The 21,040-nt window shown below is 47.7% G+C and overlaps 1 protein-coding gene and 1 long non-coding RNA gene across 6 annotated transcripts in view; one reads left to right on the top strand and one right to left on the bottom strand.

The window, feature by feature from the left end:
* Positions 1-1,147: 1,147 nt before the first annotated feature.
* On the bottom strand, positions 1,148-18,086 carry LOC102154746. The gene is made up of 9 exons (XR_005366665.1): positions 17,866-18,086; positions 16,234-16,335; positions 12,665-13,564; positions 7,689-9,654; positions 7,375-7,424; positions 5,214-5,355; positions 4,528-4,619; positions 2,096-2,473; positions 1,148-1,718 (listed from the first exon to the last, which is right to left on the bottom strand). It is a non-coding gene; the product is annotated as an uncharacterized LOC102154746 (long non-coding RNA).
* SEPTIN8 (septin 8) overlaps positions 16,889-21,040 on the top strand; it is a 26,510-nt gene continuing 22,358 nt past the window's right edge. For 2 of the 5 annotated variants that reach the window (XM_038552139.1, XM_038552138.1), the window contains exon 1: positions 17,471-17,604. In XM_038552139.1, the coding sequence (XP_038408067.1) occupies positions 17,575-17,604 (30 nt within the window). In that variant the 5' untranslated portion in view covers positions 17,471-17,574. Of the gene's footprint in view, positions 16,909-17,470; positions 17,605-17,854; positions 17,880-21,040 lie in introns of those variants that run through there. The other 3 variants (XM_038552135.1, XM_038552137.1, XM_038552142.1) reach the window with 3 other exon arrangements.

Raw genomic sequence — 21,040 nt, 5'->3', positions numbered from 1 at the left:
GTGCATTCCCAAAAGGATGCACATCGTGTCTACTTGGCTCATATCATGATGTGAGTCGCCACAAGTGATCCTTGTGTAGGTGCATTATTTTATTGTGGGTTGCAACATGGTGTCACTCTTTCAATTAATGGCTAAAAGATTTCTATATTAGAGAGAAACTTCCCCTCATTTACTATTTAGTTACCCTGAGGCTCCTATGGGAAAGGTTGGATATATTCCCTTTATTTACCATTTTTCAAAATAATGAGTCCCTAGCATCTTCCAAAGGCAACCTGTGAACTTTTAAAATTTTAGTCATGGACTTAAGTGTGTTTGTATTTCAATTCATTATGGTTTTGTCATTACTGGTGCTCACATCATCCCTTCTTTTGCTACTATAAACTTTGTTCAGTTGGCTCCTGAGACTCTTTCCTATTTTCTTTGTTGGTATCTGAAATGATAGATATTTCAGTTTTATTTTATGTATTAGTCCTAGACATGGAATGAACTATTTCTTATTGTTACTAGGTTGGTCTTGTATTTCTAGGTCTTTTTAGTAGATAGAGCTAGAAATGCATTTTTATTATTTTTAAAAAATATTTTGTTTATTTTTTTTAATATTTTTAAACTTTTATTTATTTATGATAGGCACACAGTGAGAGAGAGAGAGGCAGAGACACAGGCAGAGGGAGAAGCAGGCTCCATGCACCGGGAGCCCGATGTGGGATTCGATCCCAGGTCTCCAGGACCGCGCCCTGGGCCAAAGGCAGGCGCCAAACCGCTGCGCCACCCAGGGATCCCAAATATTTTGTTTATTTGAGTGAGTGTGTGTGAGAGAGAGAGAGAGAGAGAGAGAGAGTGAGAAAAAGCATGAATGGCAGTGGGGGCAGTGGCAGAGGGAGAGAGATGAGCAGACTTCCCACTGAGCAGGAAGCCTGACCAGGCTCCATCCCAGGCTCCTGGGATCATTACCTGAGCCATAGGCAGTCACTTAACTGTCTGAGCCACTCAAGTGACCCTAGAAATGCATTTTTAGAAAGAGAAAATACATAATGACTTCACACTGAAACTTCTGAATCAAATTGAAGACTAAGGATTTTTACTTAATTTCATGGATCTTTTATTTTTTTTCCCCACACCCAATATGAAGTAAGCCTTTTACCTTTTGAAATGTCTGAACATTTCTTTATTCTCCCTTATGCTGAACTGACAGGTTCACTTGGTATAGAATTCTGGGTTGAAATAGTTTTCCATGAGAACTTTGAAGACATGCTCCATTTTCTTCCAAGCAACCAATGTTACTATTGAGAAGTCTAATGCCATTCTGACATTTTCTTGTATGGAGACTTTTTTCTTTTCATTTAAGGGAGCTTTTAGTATATTTTCTTTATCCTTATAGCTTTGGCATATCACTATGAAATGTCCAGGTGTGGATCTTTTAAAATTAACCCTGATCCACACTTGCTTGGAAAGATGGATAGGGAGAAGTATTCAATATGTAGGTGGCCAGTTAACCTCTGGCTTTTAGCTCCTCTTCTGATGCTTGCTCTATGTGGCATCGGTGGTCTCTGAGTCCAGAGGCAGGGAGGGTGTGTGAATAGGTGGATGTAGTCCTCTCTGTGAGGGTTCTGGTCTTCATGCACTCTGCTTCATACATAAGCATTCATCCTTCCAGCTGCTGCTTTATAGAAATGTGTTAATAAAATCCTTTATCTGAAATCTTGCAGATAAATCCTCTTCTGTATTGAGGAAGAAAAGAATATGCTTTGCAATTTTTACTTATCGTCTCATCATGGACTCTTGGAAAGAGTGGAGATGGACATGAACTGGGAGCCTTGGCCCTCCCCTAGCTCTCTTCCCTGACCACTGGCTCTTCTCAGTTTTTGCAAGGGGACTTGCTCTCTCTGAATTCTGTTCCTTCACCCCAAAATATTTCCCCTTCCCCACCTCCACCCCACACAGACTTTGTGCCTGGTGACTCCTGATCATCTTCCAGTCTATGGCCCTTCATCAAGGTGATCCCCTTGCTCCTTCACTAGATCTGCCCCCCCAACTTGTGCTCCCCTCACATTCTTTACTTTCCCCAGTGTCACACATCTCCATCCACTCCCATTACCTGCTCACTGCCTGTCTCCAGACTCTGAGCCCCTTGAAGGCAGGATCTCATCTGCCTTGCACATCATGATACTCTTCAAAGTCGTTCTCTCTGGGCAGCCAGCAGCCAATATGTGGCCAGCGTGGTTTTGAGGAAGCCATCAGGTAGTAGTGTGGGTGATGAGCTCGAGAGAGTCATGTTGAGGAGACAGATTGGGAGCTGGAAAAGCCCTGGACTAGAGCAGAGGCAGGAGGGAGGGAAAAGAGAGCCCGGCTGTGCAGAAGTTTCTGAGGATGCAGGATTTGGCCACACATCCTACAGAGGTGAGGAAACGTGAACATTCAAAGATGACTCCACAGTTTCTGTCTTGCAAGAAGAAGAAAATGGTGTTGCTGTTTCCTGAGATGGGAAATATTAAAGAAGGGAAAGGTGCAAGTTGAGTTTGGACAAATTGAATTTTTATGTTAAAGGGTGTTTGTAGGTCACCTGGGAAGTAGCTGCAAATGAGGACCTGGAGCTCAAGAAAGGCATCTGGGCTGGAGCTACAAGAGTCATGAGCTCCTAGATGGTGGACGACTTGAGGGTGTGGGCAAGGCCTTCTAGGAAGAAGCAGGTAGGCTCTTGGGGAATGTCAGTCCTATAGGAGTGAGTGAAGGAACAGTTTGTGGAGGGGAAGAGGAAGGAATGGACAGAGAGCTATGAGGAGAGTCCCGAAAGCCAAAGGAGGAAAGAGTTTCAAGAGATAAGGACAGAGAGAAATGACTAAATTGTGGCATGCCCATGTCCTTGAAAGATGAAGAAAGAAGAGCCGTATATAGTGATGAGGAATTAAGTGCAAGTATGATTTTTACTAAATGAACCCGGTGATTTCATTCAACCATATTTATTGAGGGCCTACTGAATGTCCAGGTCCTGGGGATTCATGAGTGAGCAAAACAGCTAAAAATCCCTGTCCTTATGGGGCTCACAATATAGTGGAGGAGACAGAGGACAAATAAGAAAACTGAAATACACAGTATGTGAGAAGCAAAGGCTAGCATAGCAAGCATAATTGTCAAGTGCTAAGGGGCAAAAATAAAGCAGGGAAGAGAAATGGGAAATGTAGGGAGTGTTGTGAAGTCGCATAGGGTGGCCAGGGATGGTGACTTTTGAGAAAGAACTCAGAGAGTGAGGGAGTGAGCTGTGTGAATATCTTGGGAAGAACATACCGGATAGAGAAAGGACTATATTGGCAGTGCTCCAGGGACAGCTCGGAGTTGTGTGGCTACAGTGGAAAGAACAAGAGAAGGGGTCAGAGAAGTAATGGGGGCTTATATCATGTACCACCTTGCCAGCCTTGATATAGACCAAGGCTTTACTGTGAGGGAGGTGGGAGCCATTGCAGATTTAGGAGCATGGTAGTGACAGGATCTAAGTTGTGCTTCAACAGAATCGCTCACTAGCAAGAGACTGGGATTGAAAGTTCATGCTTGGAAGCCCCAAGGCAATGATATGCAGAGTATAGAAGGAGAAAGTTCAAAAGTTGGAGGTGTACTCAAACAAGATAAACATTTCTGTGGACCAGAAATAGATCATCAATCCAGGGACTCAAACACAGCCCCGATAGACTCACAATCAAGATGCAATGGAGATATCCAGAAGTGCCAGTGGCTAAATGCATTCCCCACAAGACCCATTGCCGAAAATCAGGTGCTGGGGTGGAGATTGTGCAATGAGATGTATAGTTTTTCATGTTTTCTTTCTTTTAAATCCAAACTCTAAATGTATATGAATTCTACTTTTATTTATGAGCGGACAAATATCTAGAAAGACACACATGGGAGTAGAGTGGGAGGTTGAGGCAGGGGTCTCCCAGTCTTTCCCTTTTCTAACCTTTGGGTGTATTTGGATCTTTGGCTCAATGAATATGTACACCATAACACAGAAAGCAACAGAATTCTGGTGCAGTGTGGAAGAGTAGAAGCCACTGGGTTTGGCCAATAAGAGGTCATTGGTGGCCTCAACAAGACCAGTTTCTTGGATTTGTGGAGACAAGGGATAGGCTGCCAAAAGACACAGACACATGCGTGAGTTGACAAGTAGACTGCTCTTTCAAGAGGTTGAATAGGAAAGGGAAGGAGGGAAACCAGAAAGGTCCATGGGGCAGGGGCAGGGAGGGAAGACAAGACTTGGTGTCTTCAAGGAGCCTCCATGAGAAGGTGAAAGGAGGAGGGGAATGAGAGATTTAAGATCTGGGAAGAGGAAGGAACAACTGACCTGCTAACAGGGAACACCCCGAGGAAGAGCCAGGAGCTCTTCCAGGCGGCATCCTGGAGCCCCGAGGGTTGGTGGTCCAGGCAGCACCGCTAGATATGGGTGTTGGGCTGGGTGGAGAGCGTGGGTAGGGCTCAGGGCTCTGGAAGCTGGCCCATACCTAGCAGCTTCAGTTGTAACACAGTCTGTCTGCTTCTCACCTGTCTGGATTTCTCTGACTCTGCTGTGAGGGCAAGAAGTACTCCTGCTGTATCCCTGTGGCTCCAGCACACAGTAGGCCCTCAGTTAATGTCTGTTGATTGAAGGAGTGGATTATTCTTGTTAAAAAGAAGTCAAGTGGGAGGGCTGGAGGCGCGGGGAGAGTGACTAATGTTTGGAGCTGTGGCTGGGGAATGGGCCAGGGCAGTGGCCGGGAGCAAGCTTCAAATTTCTAAGTGACTCTGGGAGGTCTGCTGAGCATGGAAACATCAGGAGGTAGTGCTGTCAAGCAGCATGGCTGTGATACATTTTTTTCTCTCTCATGCAACTCTGGGCAGTGCAGGAGCATGCAGAGAAAGCAGATGGGTTTTTTGTAAGTGAGTTGACCTGCTGTCATCCTCTCAGTGGAGGCCTAGAAGAGTTAATGTCACTCCCGAGGCCCTGGCTTCCTTCCTAGAGAGGGTTTCTGCCTTGGGTGGGCTCATTCTTTGTGTTTGTAGCTTCTGTGACCAGAGCAAATTAGTGTGTAAGCCTCAGCCCAAATGTCACCCCCAGGGAAGCCTTCTCCTTTTCTCTCCTCCTCATATCTTCCTCTGGGTCCCCAGCAAGGGTCCCATGAGCCGCCGCCGTAGGAAGCCTGGGCTGGGGTGGGGGTCGGGGGCAGTGTCAGCCAGGGTGGAGCACTCACTGGGAGGGTGAGACCCAGGGTGGGACATCAGGGATTCACCAGCAGGCTTTCCTCAGGATTGCTGAGCCACACAGAGAAGGAACAGGACATTAGCTGAGACCTAGAACCCCAAGATTCTGGAGGCCAACTGAATGCACACAGGCTAGGAAAGGGAGATGGGTATCAGGGGACAAGGTGGAAGTTGGCAGACAGACCACAGCAGGCTGCTGGCATGAGGTAGCTCAGGTTTGGGCTTAATAATGCTGCTGCTTGTGCCTTTTTATTAGACTTCCTACACATTTTGCTTTGCTGCAGGCAGATTCTTAAAGGGGTGGCCAAGTTCAGCCATATATTGTTATAATTAATAATGTTTATGTTGGCCATCCTGTTGAACTCTGAACTCTGGCAGGCAGTAACCATGCCTTATCCTCATGCCCCCGGCACACAGGCCATGCTCAGTAAATCTTTGTTTTGCGAAAGAGTAAGTGACCTCATTCAGTCCCAAACCTTCTACAATCATACTAGCACGGGCCAGCACCATCCCAACAAGAAACCAGCCAGTCCTTCCTCTCCACTCCAGAAGGGACTTCACAGATGAGAACAAATTCTAATCATCCTGTATCTGCAAGTTGTCAGAAAAATGGACTCTTATCTCAAATGACTTTGTCTATCCTGGAGTCAGAAGAACAAACTTATTTTATTTTTTAAGTGAAGTATAGTTGACACACAACGAGCCATTAGTTTCAGGCGTATAACATAGTGAACTGACAACTCTGTGCATTATGCTGTGCTCACCACAAGTGTAGCTACCATCTGTCACTATACGATGGTATTTCAATATACTTCAGGCTATAGTCCCTGTGCCGTGCCTTTCGTCCTTGTGACTTCATTTCATAACTGGGTAGTGGGAGCCTGTACCTGTACAGGCTCCCACTACCCTTCACCCATGTTTCATCCATCCCCCTATCCCCCCGCCCTTCTGGCAACCATCATTTTCTGAACTCTCATGACTTCAGGCACCTCCCCAATAGCCATTCTCCCCTTCTTTCTGTCAGGACTCAAATTCTGTTCAGATAGCAATGCTTCTAAGCCCTAAGGGACAAATCATTATTGTTTGTCATGTGGGAAATTATCTCGATGTGATGCAGTGTCTAAGTACTCCATCAGGCAGGCTGTTCAGAGGTCGTGAGCAGAAGGACTTAGAGACCAATTTAAGATCGTTGAATCACCCAGTTTAAGGATTCAAATTAATGCTTGCAGTGAAAAACAAGGGGAAAGATGGAGCAGGGGAACCCACTTAGGGTAAGGTGTAGGCACGGTGGAAGGAGCCCACTGCCTAAATCTTGTGTTCCCTGGCCTTCACATTCTCCACCCGTCCCTCCCTCCCTCCCTCCCATCATCCTTCCCCACTGAGCATGGTCATGAGAACCAGAGTTGAGGGGCTTGGCAAACAGAAGTTTCCAGGAGCCAACACATGCTCTATCAAAGAAACACGGGAGCAAGTACCCTTGGCTACAACCATAGCATGCGGATGACCCTATGGAAAGCTAGAGAAGAGCACTCAAGAGATCAGGATGGGATCATAATGAGGGCCACCATGGGGGTGGGGGGTGGGGGTCATTCCCAGCTGGGGATGACAGCTGTCAATCTGGAATTAGCATGGTCCTAACCTTACAACTTGGTTTTTCCATCCCTTTTTGTGTACAAGTAACACTCTTGTGTTCTTGTATCTTTTTAATCTATGTTCAACATCCATATGTTTCATTTATTCTGTGTCTAGCACGTCTTGCAAGTTACCAACTACTGTCTATACTTAACACATTTTATGAATTTTGCCTGTCTTTTATTTTTTTTGTCTTCTACAGCAGACTTAAATATTCTCAGTAGTACAGCCAATACACATTATTGTACATAGTGTAATATACACCTTTGGCAATCCTAGAACTTCTGAGTGGTCATGTGGCAAATCTCTGGTCAGTGAGTCCCTAGGGGGAATTTTTAGGGGGCATCTGGGAAAGATTTTCTTCCCTGACAAAAGGCAAAAGCAGTGTACAGAAGAAATCCTTTGTCCTCTTTCTGATCTCCATGTGTCTTTGGCAATGAAATAATGAGTGGCACATAATATACACTCAACAAACCATTGAATGGGTGAATAAAAGGCACCAGCGCCCAACTTTAATACCTGTGACTCTGAAATCATGCTTTGTCTTCTGATAAGCTTCATTCCTAAATCTAGGGTTGGGAAGATGGAAGCAGGATAGTGAAAACAAATCTGATGATGATCATTTAATAATAATAATAATAATAATAATAATAATAATAATAAATTAACTGCAGCTTACATTTATTGAGAGTTTACCAGGTCAGAAATGGTTCTAAGCATTTCACACTTAATCCTCACACTAACCACATAAGGTGGAAATGATTATTATCCTTGTTTTGCACATGAAGACACGGAATCACAGAATGTAAGGTAAATTACCTGAGGTTACTCACCTGACAAGTGGTGGGCCTACTGCTGTAAAATTACAACAGTGTGGCTTTACACAACGCAAATTTGCTGTTATATGGTTCTAGAGCCCAACGCAGTCTTTCTGGGTTAAAATTTCTGTTGGCAGGGCTGAGTGTGGTCCTTTTGCAGGGTGTAGGGTTGAGCACATCTCCCTGCCTGTTCTAGAAGCTGTCTGAATTCCTTGCCTTGTGGCTGCATTAATTCTGATCTCTGCTTCCATTGTGACATCTCTCTTTGACATTCCTGACTCCCTCTAGCAAGACTCATGATTACATTGGGCCCATCTGGATAATCCAAGATAATTTCTCTGTCTCAAGATCCTTAACTTAATCACATTTGCAAAATCCCGTTTGGTTTGTAGGGGAATATATTTACAGGTTCTAGGATTAGGAGAGGGATATCTTTGGGGAGATCATTATTCTGATTACTCCACCATCCTGCCCATGCAGGTCCTGAACCAATGGGCCCCCCATCCTGTAGCAGAAGCTCTGTCACACACCAAGGAATGGAGGAGTGTCCCCTCAAAGCTTTGTCTGCTTTCCTAAGAGCTTCTATTTTATGCGAGCATGAAGGAATACTCAGTAGAGCAGTAATATGAACCAAACGGCTGAGTTATGGGGCTTTGGCCTCTTGTCCATCAGTTCATCTAGATTGTTTTTTTTTTTTTTTTTAGATTTTATTTATTTATTCATGAGAGGCAGAGACAGAGGCAGGGGGAGAAGCAGGCTCCCTGTGGGGAGCCCGATGCGAGACTCATCCAAAGACCCCAGGATCATGAGCTGAACCAAAGGGAGATGCTCAACCACTGAGCCACCCAGGTGTCCCTAGATTGGGTTTTGTACATTAACCAGATCCTTAGTTCTATTTTCATTCTTCAGTCAGATGGCCTCATTCTTGTGTGTGTCTGTTCTTTATTGCTAATTTGTTTTTATTTCTATTCTGAATTCAACTTAGAGTAATTTCTGTCAGTTTCCTTGAACTCCTGCCTCTATTTTCCCTGGCCAACCCCTTGGTTGCAGGTAAAACCTTACCTCTCAGCTATCTTGACTCAGACTCACTGATTCCTCTGGATTCCTTTCAGCAGCAGCCCTTTCCAGATCCAGTTTGTCCCTCTGAATGGATTCTCACCAGAGGTGTGGTTTCCAGGCTTATTTTTAGTTGCAGAGGAACCCTTCCTTGAAGTGAAAGCCCATCATATATGGCAGATGGAATGGAGCTGTCTGTGGGGAGGGGGTACAGCCCCTCCAACTGGACCCATTCTCCTCTCCACCCTTCTTCATGGCTCTTCTGGGCCCGAGTTGAAAGCCATCACTCTGGGGACTCTTGAGTGGCTCAGTGGTTGAGCATCTGCCTTTGGCTCAGGGTATGATCCTGAGGTCCTGGGATCGAGTCCCGCATTAGGCTCTAGGGAGCCCGTTTCTCCCTCTGCCTGTGTCTCTGCCTCTCTCTGTGTGTCTCTCATGAATAAATAAAATCTCTTTAAAAAAAGAAACAAAAGAAAACCATCACTCTGCATGTGGATTTGCTTCTCCCTAGTTAGCTGTCTCCTGTCCTGATGGCTTACTTCCTTAAATGCCTTGGCCAGCATGAAGCATGTGTCCTCTCTCGAATCTCCCTCATTCTCTTTGAAGGTCACATTTTCCCCAACAAGCACAACATTTTAACTTCTCATCTCTCTAGTGTGTCCCCAGGTGGGGCTTCCACTCACCTGCTTGTGTCCCATCCGTTCAGCCTTCAGGGCTGAAAGCCATGCTGGAAAAGGCTGGCTGGCCAGCTGCACATCACCTGGCCTCTCTACCATGTGACCATTTGAAGTCCTTCACTTAGGCCATAGCTCTCTGGTTACTGAACAATTGACATATTTTTTTTTTCCAGAGAATCTTCTTTGGTCACAAGCACCTTGGAAGAGCAGAGATGCTTCCAACTCAGGGAGGCAGGGGTTCCATGAGCCTGTGAGGAAAGGGGTGTGGAGGCCAAGCTGTGGGCAGGATCTTCCGGCAAGCCACATGGAGCCCCTTGTAACGCTGGCGTCAACCCTTGTCCTCCGACCCTCCAAGCCAGGTTTGGAGTGGGCTACCCTCCCTAGTGGGCAGCTCTGGATGGCAGGGAGTCCCGACAAACTGGGACTGGGGACTTGTGGGTGTCTCTGTGGCCCATTTACTGAGGGTTTCCTGGACATCTTGGAACACATTATGTGGGTCTTTTCCAAGCTCTGTTCTTTTTTTCTTTTCTCATTCTACATAATTATTTCCATACCTAATCTTGTACTTATAATTGTGTATCCTTTCTCGAAGAAAGCCTTCCAAATTCTATAGGCTTCAGGCCCTCTAAAACCTGGATGTAAAAAAATAAATAAATAAATAAATAAAACCTGGATGTGTCCCTGCAAACCATGGTCTCGGGGCTCTCCCAGTGGACCCAGGGACCCATGCTCTAGGGGGGGTTTCTAGGGGAGGCAAAGATTCTCATCTCCAAGGCTTTCCAAGACATCTGTAGTACTTTGTGTACAGGATGTCCATGGCACATGTTCTGGTGGAAGGCAGGGAGGCCTAAGTTTTGAAGTGCTTCTTGTCCTGTCCACAACATGCCAGTCCCACTGTAGAACCCTAAGGCAGAGGACAACTGGAAACCCATGAGGGTAGGGAAGGGCTACTTTCTGCTGGTTACTCTCCTTGTGCCACACAGCTCCTACACCCAGCTTTGGTGCAAACTTTCTGGAAAAAGGATTCAGTGTGGTCCCTTCTCTCCAGAATGGCTTTTTCATCGGGCTGGGACTCCTGGTTTAGGCTTCAACCTGGCAGTACTGGTGCTTGACTATAATTCCTAAATCTAGCTTTTAAGAGTCACGTATTACATAATGGGAGATTTTGCCTGCCTGGGACATCTCAGGACTTGTGAGTTCAGTGCCTAGGACCCAGTAGGTTTTTTGGATCTGCTCTTTGCTTTGCATTGTTTCATAGCTATTGATACAAGTCAGATGTGAAAGCCAGTGATAGCTAACACTATTTTTTTTGTTTTATTTTAAAGATTTATTTATTTATGAGAGCGAGCGAGCAAGTGAGCGAGCTTGCAAGGGATGGGGGCAGAGGGGGAGGGAGAGAGAGAATCCCAAGCACATTCCCCACTGAGCATGGAGCCCAATGTGGGGTTCAATGTCACAACCGTGAGATCAGGGCCTAAGTTGAAATCAAGTCAGATGCTTAACCAACTGAGCCATCCAGGTGCCCCAGCAAACACTATTTTAAAAACGTGTAGGGACACTTCTAGATATAGATAGTGGATTAAAGCTTCCCCAAGGCATTTCTCTTTCTTAATTTCTAACAAAAGAAAGTAAATAAAACTACAAGGGAAATTTCCTATCAGCAACCAATACAATCAACTTCAAATTTGGCATCCAAAGAAAGATACAGAAGGTTTTGGAATGCTATGGAGTGGCGCAACACATCTCTGCTTTCTCTCCTGTCCCGAATGCCCAGAAATGGGCAAAATCCTGAACATTCTCCCAAGTGCTCCTGAATCTGAAAGGAAACAGATGTGAGTCATGCCCTTATATTCTTCCTCTTCTGAATGAACCATATTTAAAAGGGTGCTGGGGAGAAATAGGGGAAGCAGGGAGTATGACCCATGGAGCTGACTCAGTTGATGGAAAGAAAACGCTTAGAACAACACTCCAACTGGGAAATTGATGCAAAGCCTGGGTTCTCCCCTTTCCTTGCAAAGGGTATCTAGTATCCTTCTCTCCATCCCCAATCAGGTGACCTGAGCCTTGCGCAGGACATTAATCAGAACCTCAGGACAGGAGCACATGCAGGAATTCCAATGAAGACTGCACTGTGCTTCAGTTGAGCTCTCCTCTCTCCCTTCCTCCCCTCCAACTTCCAAAAAGTGTACAAAATCCAAATACCCTGCCTCTCACTTAGGTCAGAGGGAAAAATAGACTGATCTCAAATAGTGGGGAGATAGTCAATGAGCTCCTCTCTCCTGCCATCATGTTACAGAAGCATAATGTAGGTCTGGACAGAGTTACCAAATCAAGATGAAAAGAAATGGATGCCAACACATGGCAGCACATAATTAATGATAAACAGAGGGGAAAATAGTTGGCAAAAAACAAAGCCTCCTCCCCCCTCTCGCCCCTACTCCTATCTCCTGCCAAAGGAAATTGCTTTCAATTGTTTCACATTGAAAACAACTTAATAAGAACACGAATTCAATAATCGAAGGCTCAAAGATAGGATGATAAAACGAGACTTGATAGCAAGGAAACAAAATGAGGACAAAAACAGCATTATGATAGAACTAAGAAATAACTTAGAACTAACAAGAAAGACAACTAACCACACAGAAACTCACATTCCTGAACTGGGGCAGCTAAACAAAGTAAGGAGATTTAAGAAAGTAGAATTACAGAGCACCTGGGTGGTTCCGTGGTTGAGCGTCTGCCTTGGCTCAGGTTATGATCCCAGAGTCCTGGGATCGAGTCCCACATCAAGCTCCCCTCAGGGAGCCTGCTTCTCCCTCTGCCTATGTCTCTGCCTTTCTCAGGAATAAATAAATAAAATCTTAAAACAAACAAACAAAAAAAGAAATTAGAATTACTAGAAATGGAATACATACAAAGATGATCCAACATAAGGATTAACTGGTATCCCTGAAGAAGGAAAATAAAAAATAGAGCCAAAAGAGAATGCCTAATGCAGAAAAAATGTAAACTGCAGATTGAAAGACCCATTATGTTCCAGAAAGGCTGGATTCAGAATGTTTAATACTAAGACATGTCTTGGTTAAATCAATGAACTACAAAACCTGATGGAAAGTGACTTCTTTAGGCATACAAGTAGGACAAAGAGGTCACCTACAAGGGGGAAAATTCAGACTTGTTTCAGATCTTTTCCAGAGAAGAAAGTGCAACATCTACCAGACTCTATGGGAAAGAAGGTGAGACCCAAGAATATCATACCTGGCCAAGATCTGGTTCCAGTGTACAGGCAACAGGCAGGCATTCTTAAACATCCAAAACTCTTCTTGATAAAACAGCTTAGCGATGAAACTCAGTCCATGAAGAGATGAATTGAAATGAAGAGCTTGCAATGGAGAATCCTTGATAAAAGGCTTGGAATGCATTTAAATCTACAATGTATACCAAGTAACTGCAATTATATTTCTACAGAACAGAATATGTTTCTTATAATCCTGGACAATGTAACAATATTAAATAAGTAACAAAAGTCAGGAGGCAGGGCAAGGGAGATTGGCAAGTGGAAAGGATCATGCACGTGTGCGTACACACACAATTCAAATGTATCATTTAAAAAAAATGACTGAATATCTTAATGCTTTTCACCATTTTTGTTTACTCTCAGAGGTACCTTTCAACAAGTAAGGTGGTAATTGTGGTCAAGAAACATGACTTGAAAGGTCAACTCTTCCTTCAGTTTCAAGTAAAATTAAACGTCATACTTCAAATTAAAATAGCATCTGGGGATCCCCGGGTGGTCCAGTGGTTTGGCGCCTGCCTTTGGCCCAGGGCGCGATCCTGGAGACCCGAGATCGAATCCCACGTCGGGCTCCCGGTGCATGGAGCCTGCTTCTTCTCCCTCTGCCTATGTCTCTGCCTCTCTCTCTCTCTCTCTGTAAGACTATCATAAATCAATAATAAAATAAAATAAAATAGCATCTGCATTTTGCTCCAATTCTTGTAAAGTATCTCTGTGATCTCTCTTCCTTTCTTTAACTATGCACAAAAAGCTTTCTGGAATGATGTGATGTAATAGTCATTTCTGTGGTCGATTCTGAAAGGTCGTATACAGCTGGTTATTTTCTTGCATGTTACTTTTTAATATTTAATCTTCCGATACATCTACGAATAAACAATTTTAAGTATTAGAAACAAAATTTTCTCAGACAGCTCACTGCAATAGAATAGTCCAAAAACAGACTCAGCAGAGAGGGCTGCTATTTCCCAGCATCTACTCTAAACATTTTATGGAATTTTTAGCATATACATGATGGCCAGGATGCAGACCCCATTTCCTAGCTGGGGTTCCGGCCGATAGGATGTAGGCAGAGGTACCATATGGCAGCTTGTGGGTCATTGTTGAGTACTTGATCATTTTCTCTTTATCACCTTCATTCTTTCCTGCTGTCTGGAATGTGGATATCACTATATGAGACCAAGAGATCAAGACTTTGAAAGCAAAGGGACACAGAAGGTGTGTATAGTGTGTCACATCACCTAGACTGCCTTTGTGGATAACATGAGGAAGAAAGAAACTTCTGTCTTGTGGAAGCATTGGAACCGAAGCCTAACTGACCCACAGACCTACACGTATGCATAGAGAAATCTAGACTCTGATAACTATTTGCATTGTACATCAGTGGGGAAAGACTAAACACCTGGCTTGGCACATGCACAAACAAATCGTCCTTGGACCTAAACGTGACAACAATTTTAAAAACGCTTTGTAAGGGATCCCTGGGTGGCGCAGCGGTTTGGCGCCTGCCTTTGGCCCAGGGTGCGATCCTGGAGACCCGGGATCGAATCCCACATCAGGCTCCCTGCATGGAGCCCGCTTCTCTCTCTGCCTGTGTCTCTGCCTCTCTCTCTCTCTCTCTCTCTCTGTGACTATCATGAATAAATAAATAAAATCTTTAAAAAAAAAAAACGCTTTGTAAGAAAATGCAAAGGGAATATCTTTATGAATGTGAGAGAGGGAAGGACTTTTTAAAAAGATGTTTTATCGTAGATATCAGAAAGGAAACAATAGGTAAACTATACAACACCAACATTTTACTCTTTAGTATGACAAAAGGAACTATAACAAATGTAAATGACAAGCAACAGTGAAGTCTGTCATGTTCAAGTTCATTGAGGTGCCAGATGTGTATATGGGGTGGGGGCAGAGGGGTGGTCAACTAAGCAGAGAGCTGCATATCCATTCCTTTTTACCTCTCAGATAGTGGCAATGCATATTAGCTTATAAAAATATCTCAGAACTTCTACAGAAATCTTTTTTTTTTCTCGTGTGGAACTCAGCATTCATACAGTTATTTTATTTCTAACTGTGGGACCATTGTGTGTGTTGTGTGTTGTGTGTGTGTGTGTGTGTGCGTGTGTGTGTGTGTGTAACATCTATGAACTTCTCCTGGGTGTTTAAGGAACACATGAGAATGCTGCCATAAGAAGTAACCCTCTGCTTCATGTAAGAAATGATTGTGGCATTCACCTTTGTGTGCCCACAGGTAACTCTTACTCCTCCCATAGTTTTGGCCAGTAGTAGCATTGGAGGGGAGATGAAGGAAGTGGAGAGGGTGGAGATAGAGGTGGAGGAGAAGAAGAAGAGAGAAAAAGGAAGAAGATGAAGAAGGGAAAGGGGAAGAGGAAGAAGAAAGAAAAAGAAATTTGGGGTTTGGGGAGTAGGTGTAAATTCCTCTAGTGAAGTGAACATATCTCAAGAGAAGGAAGTCAGCTGTAATTTGGGTTGTTCCTTCTCATAGCCATCAGCTGGGATTACTACAAGTAGACATTTTGAAACATGTCCGACTAGGGAAAAAAGGATCATTTTTAAGATAACTTAGGGGGTGCCTAGGTGGCTCAATTGGTTAAGCAGCTGCCTTCAACTCAGGTCATGATCCCAGGGTCCTGGGGTCCAGCCCCCCATGGGAGGTGTCTCTGCTCAGCAGGGAGTCTTCTTTTTTTTTTTCTCTCTCTCCCCCGCCTCACTGCTCATTCTCTCTCTCTCAAATAAATAAATAAATAATCTTTAAAAAAAAAGATAATTTAGGGCAGGTTTCAGAGAGTTGTGATGCAGAAAATGGCATTTGTGACAGATTTCTTACTAGTTATGGAGGGAAAAAAAGGAAAGAATAGATATGGTCTAGGATGGTCAATTCAACATTGATCTGTGTGTGTGTGTAGTCTGTTTGTGTGTGTGTGTGTGTGTGTGTCTGTCTGTCTGCCTGTCTCTCTCTACTCTGACATTAAGGCCTTTATAGTCTTTTTTTTTTTTTTTTAAGATTTTATTTCCAAGTCATCTCTACCTGCAATGTGAGGCTCAGACACACAACCTGGAGATCAGGAGTCTGCTGTGTGCTCCACAAACTGATCCAGCCATGTGCCCCAAAGCCTTTATGGCCTAGAGAGAGATTTTACTAAGCATTTTATTTCAAATATAGTTTAAAGCTCCTTACTTATTTTGTCTCATTTAATCCTATGACATAGGTACTCTAATTCTTGTTTTTAGGATGAGGAAGAAGACGAACACTTAATTGTGTAAGGTTAAAAACTTAGCAAGGGATTAGAAGCAGGATTCCAACCCAGGAGATTTGCCATTGGTACAACTCATTTCCCCACTGCTCTATCGCTTGTGGATAACTACTATGTAGCATGTGAAAACCACCACAGTAGAGGGGAACAAAGGGAACACATTGAGTAGGAAAGGACCACTGGAGTCAGTTTAGTTTAGTGACAAGCTACAAATTGGGTGGGAGAGGAAGAGAAAGCCATTTTAGGGTAAGAAATTTACCTACCTGCCTGCAAGCCAGTGGAAGGGTCAGGAAGGGGGCTCATCTTAAATCCAGGTGTGCCAAATCCAGATATGGTCTTTGGGCACCTCCTCCCAGCACAAGTTTCTGAGTAGGAAGAACAGGCCACGTTGTTTCTCAGAAGATATTGGGGGTGATGTGGGGGAAGTATGGAAGGCGGAATGACCGGAGAGGAGGCCAATGGAGGAGCAGGAGGCAAATCTTGCCATATTCCCAAAGAGAGAGCAGAAAGGCAGAAAGAAGGGAAAGAAAAAAAAGAGTTTTGGAGGATTTGGAGCTAGATTTTGTAAGGCTGGTCAGTGAAAAGGACCAGAGCTCACTGAAGCCATCGGCTTGCTTTGAAGTGTTGTTTCTCTGAGATTTATGAACATTTTGAGTAGCAAGGTTAGCAGAGAGAATGTGCGTGCCCTGAGACGTGTGGTTCTCTTTGCACGGGGCCCAGATTCCACTGCGACGTCGCCTCCAGTCCCTGGGGCAAGCAGGGTGATGAAACTTGCAATCCTGCGCCTCGACGGTCGAGGTGAAATGAGCATCCTGCGCATTCGTTGCGCAAGGACTCAACCCGCAGGAATGGAAGGCTGGTCTCTTCCCGGGAAGGCCGCCCGGCCGGACTCGCAGGTCCCGCCCGGGGTCCCGCCCAGGCTCGGATCGGAGCACCAGGTGGGGCCCCCGGCCCCCGGCCCCGGCCCCCGGCCCCGGCAGACGGGCTCCGGCGGCCTCTCCCGGCCCCGCGCGGCAGCGAGTGGGCCGGTGGTCCCAGGGCATTGGCCGGCCCCGACGGGGTGCAGGCAGCTCGGTGGCGGGGACACCCCTGGGCGCCCGCAGCACCCCACTGTCCTCGCCGCGAACCTGGCTTCCTAGCTCGCGGGGCCCAGCCCCAGCCCCAGCCCCAGCCCCAGGCCCCGGCCCCCCGCGCCGGCTGCAGCCTCGCAGAGACCCCGCACCGGCCGGTGGCGCCCAGCCACTGCCCCCCCGACCCCGCGCGCGGACTACAAGTCCCAGCAGCCCCCGCAGCCCGCACCTCCCGCCTCGCCGCGGAGACCCCCGGCCGTCCCAGCGCGGCTCGGGCTGCGCTCGTGGCGGGGCCGGGCGGGGAGGCCGGTCCCGCGGGCGGGGGCGGGGGCGGCTCCGCGACTTCTCCCGCCGCCGCCGCCGCCGCCGCCGCCGCCGCCGCCGCCGCCGCCGCCGCCGAGGGGAGTTTCCAGGAAGTGGCCATATTGGATCCATTCAGCCGCAGCCGCCCGGGCGGAGCGCGTCCCGCAGCCGGCTGGTCCCCTCGCGGCCCGGGTGCTCGCCCCGGCCCGCCCGCGCGGCGCGGAGCTCGCCATGGCGGCCACTGACCTGGAACGCTTCCCGGTGAGGGCCCCGCTGGGCCGCGGCGCGGGCGGCGCGGGCGGCGCGGGCGGCGCGGGGAGGGGGCCGCCCTGCAGCTGCCCGGGGGCGCCAGGCGGGCTGTCAGCTCCGCGCGGCCGGGCCTCGACGCCGGGCCGGCCTGGGGCCCCCAGAGCGCCTCGGGCTCTGCGCAGCGCCGGCCTGGCGCCCCGGGGCGTCGGGGGGCGCCCCCTTGGGCGCGCGGGACGCGGACCCCTTCGCCGCAAGGAGCCAGTAGACACCTACCTGGTTCCAGCCAGGTGCGAGGGCAGGCGGGGGCCCCAGGAGCGGGACGCGGGGCAGTGCGGGATCCTCCGACCCCCGCGGCTCCCGGGGAGCCAGCCGCGCAGGTGCTCTCGGATGGGCACCGCCTGCGAGGATGAAGCCCAAAGGCTCCGAGGGAGTCCTTCAGGGGAGCCCAGGGTAGTTGCAGACTTGGCTCCTGGAGCCCTGGGGCCTGCTTTGCCTTCTCCCTCCACTTGTCTCCCCTCCCCACCCCCACCCCCCACCCCCCACCCCCCACCCCCCACCTGAGCGCCCGGATCCTGGGCTTCAGTGGTCCCGTCTGGGGCAGCCGCTCCCCCAGGAACGAGGAGCGATTCTGCATTCAGCCAAGTGGATGTTTGTTTGGGCCCCAGTCTGGACGTGCCTTCTGCAGGGCTACCGGCTGGGGTGGTCCCCTCAGGGGTCTCTGTGGGGCTGAGCCCCACCAACAGGCAACTTCCTAAAGATGTTTATAATTCACCTGGGGATGGGGGGAGCCTTTGGGGGATCGTGTCCGCCTGTCCCCGGGTGTCTAAGGCTGGATCTGGGTGTGTCTGGGAGGCTGGGCTGTGACAGTGAAGGAAGCTGTGTCCTCTTGCCAGCATGTGAGGCCCTGGTCTGCGAGAAGGGGGAGGGAGGGCCCGGGCCGTTGGTGGGGGGCGGGGGGGGGGGGGAGCGGCCTGTGAAATGTTGAATATGTGACTGATAAGGAATTGGTTCTGAGTCTAAATAAGGGAGGTAGGACTTATGTAATTAATGCTATAAATACTATCATCTGAATTTATGCACGTACATTTTCCCTTTAATCTGAAAATACATTTGTTGGTCTACTTTGCAAATATGCATAAATGAAGCAGAAGCTGTTGGTTTCATAATTTCTAGACTGAGGTGTTTTATTCCCATCGAGGAGGGGGCTCTGTGTCAGTCAAGTAAGTTTAAATACGGGGAGGAGCGGAATCAGAGGTTGGGTGAATCAGAGGCTTACCTCACCCCCGCACTATAAATTGGAATTTATGTACCCAAGGAGGGTAGTCCCTGAATCCTAAGAGACATGCTGATTAGCTGAAGGCCAAGAGATCTGTGAATGTTTGCGCATCTGTGCATGCATGTCTGTGTACATTTTTTGTGCCCAGCTGACCAGAAAGTTATGTCTGAGTCTTGTCTGTGGCCAGAGGTTGCTCTAACAGTTGGTCTTGCTGGTGGGAGCAGTATGTAGGGTAACCGGAATCAGATTGCCTGATATGAATCCTAGACTACTACTCATTGGCCATGTGACCTTGAGCACATTAGTTAACCCCTCAGTGTTCTTATCTATATAATGGCATGAAAATATTACCTTCCTCCTAGGGTTATGGGGTGGATTCAGTAAGAGAATCCTGGTGAGGTACTTAGAGCAGTGTCTGGCACATGGTAAGGATTCCATAAATGACACATGATACCTAGTGCCTGAGTGGATGTGGAAACTGACCCTCTTTGTAAGAAGGCAGCAGAAAATGAGTTTGCTCCATTACACGGTCCCCTCCCTCGGGCTCCGTTCACTGTATGCCCAGAGATTGTCCTCAGTCCCTGAGCTGAGAAGCCTGATAGCACTGCCTGGGAGGTGGGGTGCAAAGATTCCCTCAGATTCCCCGTGTTGGCGTTTCTGTGAGGATTTCAGGTATTATGTCCTTGGTAGGTCAAGGCACAGAGAGGGGATTGACTCAGGTATGGCTGTACAGCCTGAGCTCAGGGGCCTTGGTTACTGCCAGGTTAAGCTGGCTGAATGAACGCCTTCCACACCCTCTGCACTCTGAGCCGTCAGCCTCCTGGGAGGACTTGCATAGGGTTGATTTGGGTGGAGACCAGGGGTGGGGTTTGGCCTGAATTTAGGAGTCTAGGCTCCATTCTCCTCTCCCGGCTTGTCATCCTGGGAAAATAATTTTTTTCTATCTTGCTATAAAATGGAACTAATATTCTTCAAAGAGTTTGTGGAAGGTTAATTACAGTTAAGGACATGTTTAGAGATATGCTTTGGTGTCTCTCCTGCCTCAGGGTTGACTTTGGTGTTAAGTGCTGGACATGAGGCTATGATTTGATTGAACCCCGCCCCCCACCCCTCACCTCAGGCTGGTTTAGTGGTCAACCGGGCACCGGCTGGCCTGGGAACTGTCCCGTCTTGGAGCTTAGATGAGCATACGGAGTTGTACCTCGAGGTCAGTATGTACTGGGTTCCTATTCCCCGCATGCTATCTACAGGCTCAGTAGCCTTTACATCTTGTGGCTAGGCTCTGCTCAACCCTAGGTCAGCTGAGGGGTGGTTAGGGTTGATGTCTCCTGGCTGTGCGTGTCTGGGAAGCCCTCCGGGGAGTTTCTGTTGCCTCTTGTCTTCCTTGAGCAGCCAGACTCCTGTGTGCTTTTGCCATGCTCCTCCTCCTTGCTGGGTCCCAGGGTTTCCTGCCCCTAGGGCCATCTCCTGTGTTCCTTCAGTCAGAATCTGATGGGGCAGGGTTCAAACTCCAAGGCAAGGGAGGCTATAGAGTCAGGAGAAGTGGAGCTGTGAGGGGGAGAGGGAAGAAACGTGCAGCATGGCAGCCTCACGCCTGGCATTCCTCCCAGCCAGTCACCCCCCCACCATCTCCGCTTTATACCCAGCACCATCTGTCACTTCCGTTGTCACCCCTGTAATCTTGACACTTCCCCAAGAAGCAGGCTATCCAAGGAGTGCCTATTCTGTCCCTAAAGCAAAAACTGGTGGGAAGGGGTGTGGGAGGCAACTCTCTCGTGCAACAGGGTTCTGTCATGGAGTGGTATCTCCCTGTCCTGGAAAAATGGCCAGGAACCTCCTTGCTGAGCCATTCTGAGAGAGATACGAGAGCTCAGCAAGTGACATCTGTGAAGCTCTCAGTGCCTGGTGGTGGTGAGAGGTCATAAGTGAGCACCACCTGCAAGGCTGTAGCTCTGCCCCACCTCCCTCATGGGCATCATGCCTTGCTCTGGGAGCCAACTTCAGGAAAGTCTGCCTGTGATCTTGTTTGAAATGGGTCAGAGTAGGGAGGCTGGTGGGAAGGGACCGGTGATCCAAGGGAACACACAATAAGGGACTGACCAGGGTAGGGAGAGAGAAGGTGGCAAGAAGGAGCCCAATTACAGTGTCAACAAGATGGGAGAATGGATGAGG

The sequence above is a fragment of the Canis lupus genome, chromosome 11 (genome assembly GCF_011100685.1).
Source record: "Canis lupus familiaris isolate Mischka breed German Shepherd chromosome 11, alternate assembly UU_Cfam_GSD_1.0, whole genome shotgun sequence".
In the NCBI taxonomy this organism is placed as follows: domain Eukaryota; kingdom Metazoa; phylum Chordata; class Mammalia; order Carnivora; family Canidae; genus Canis; species Canis lupus.
The sequence above is the reverse complement of the archived record's forward strand: the minus strand, read 5'-3'. Positions and strand labels throughout refer to the sequence as shown.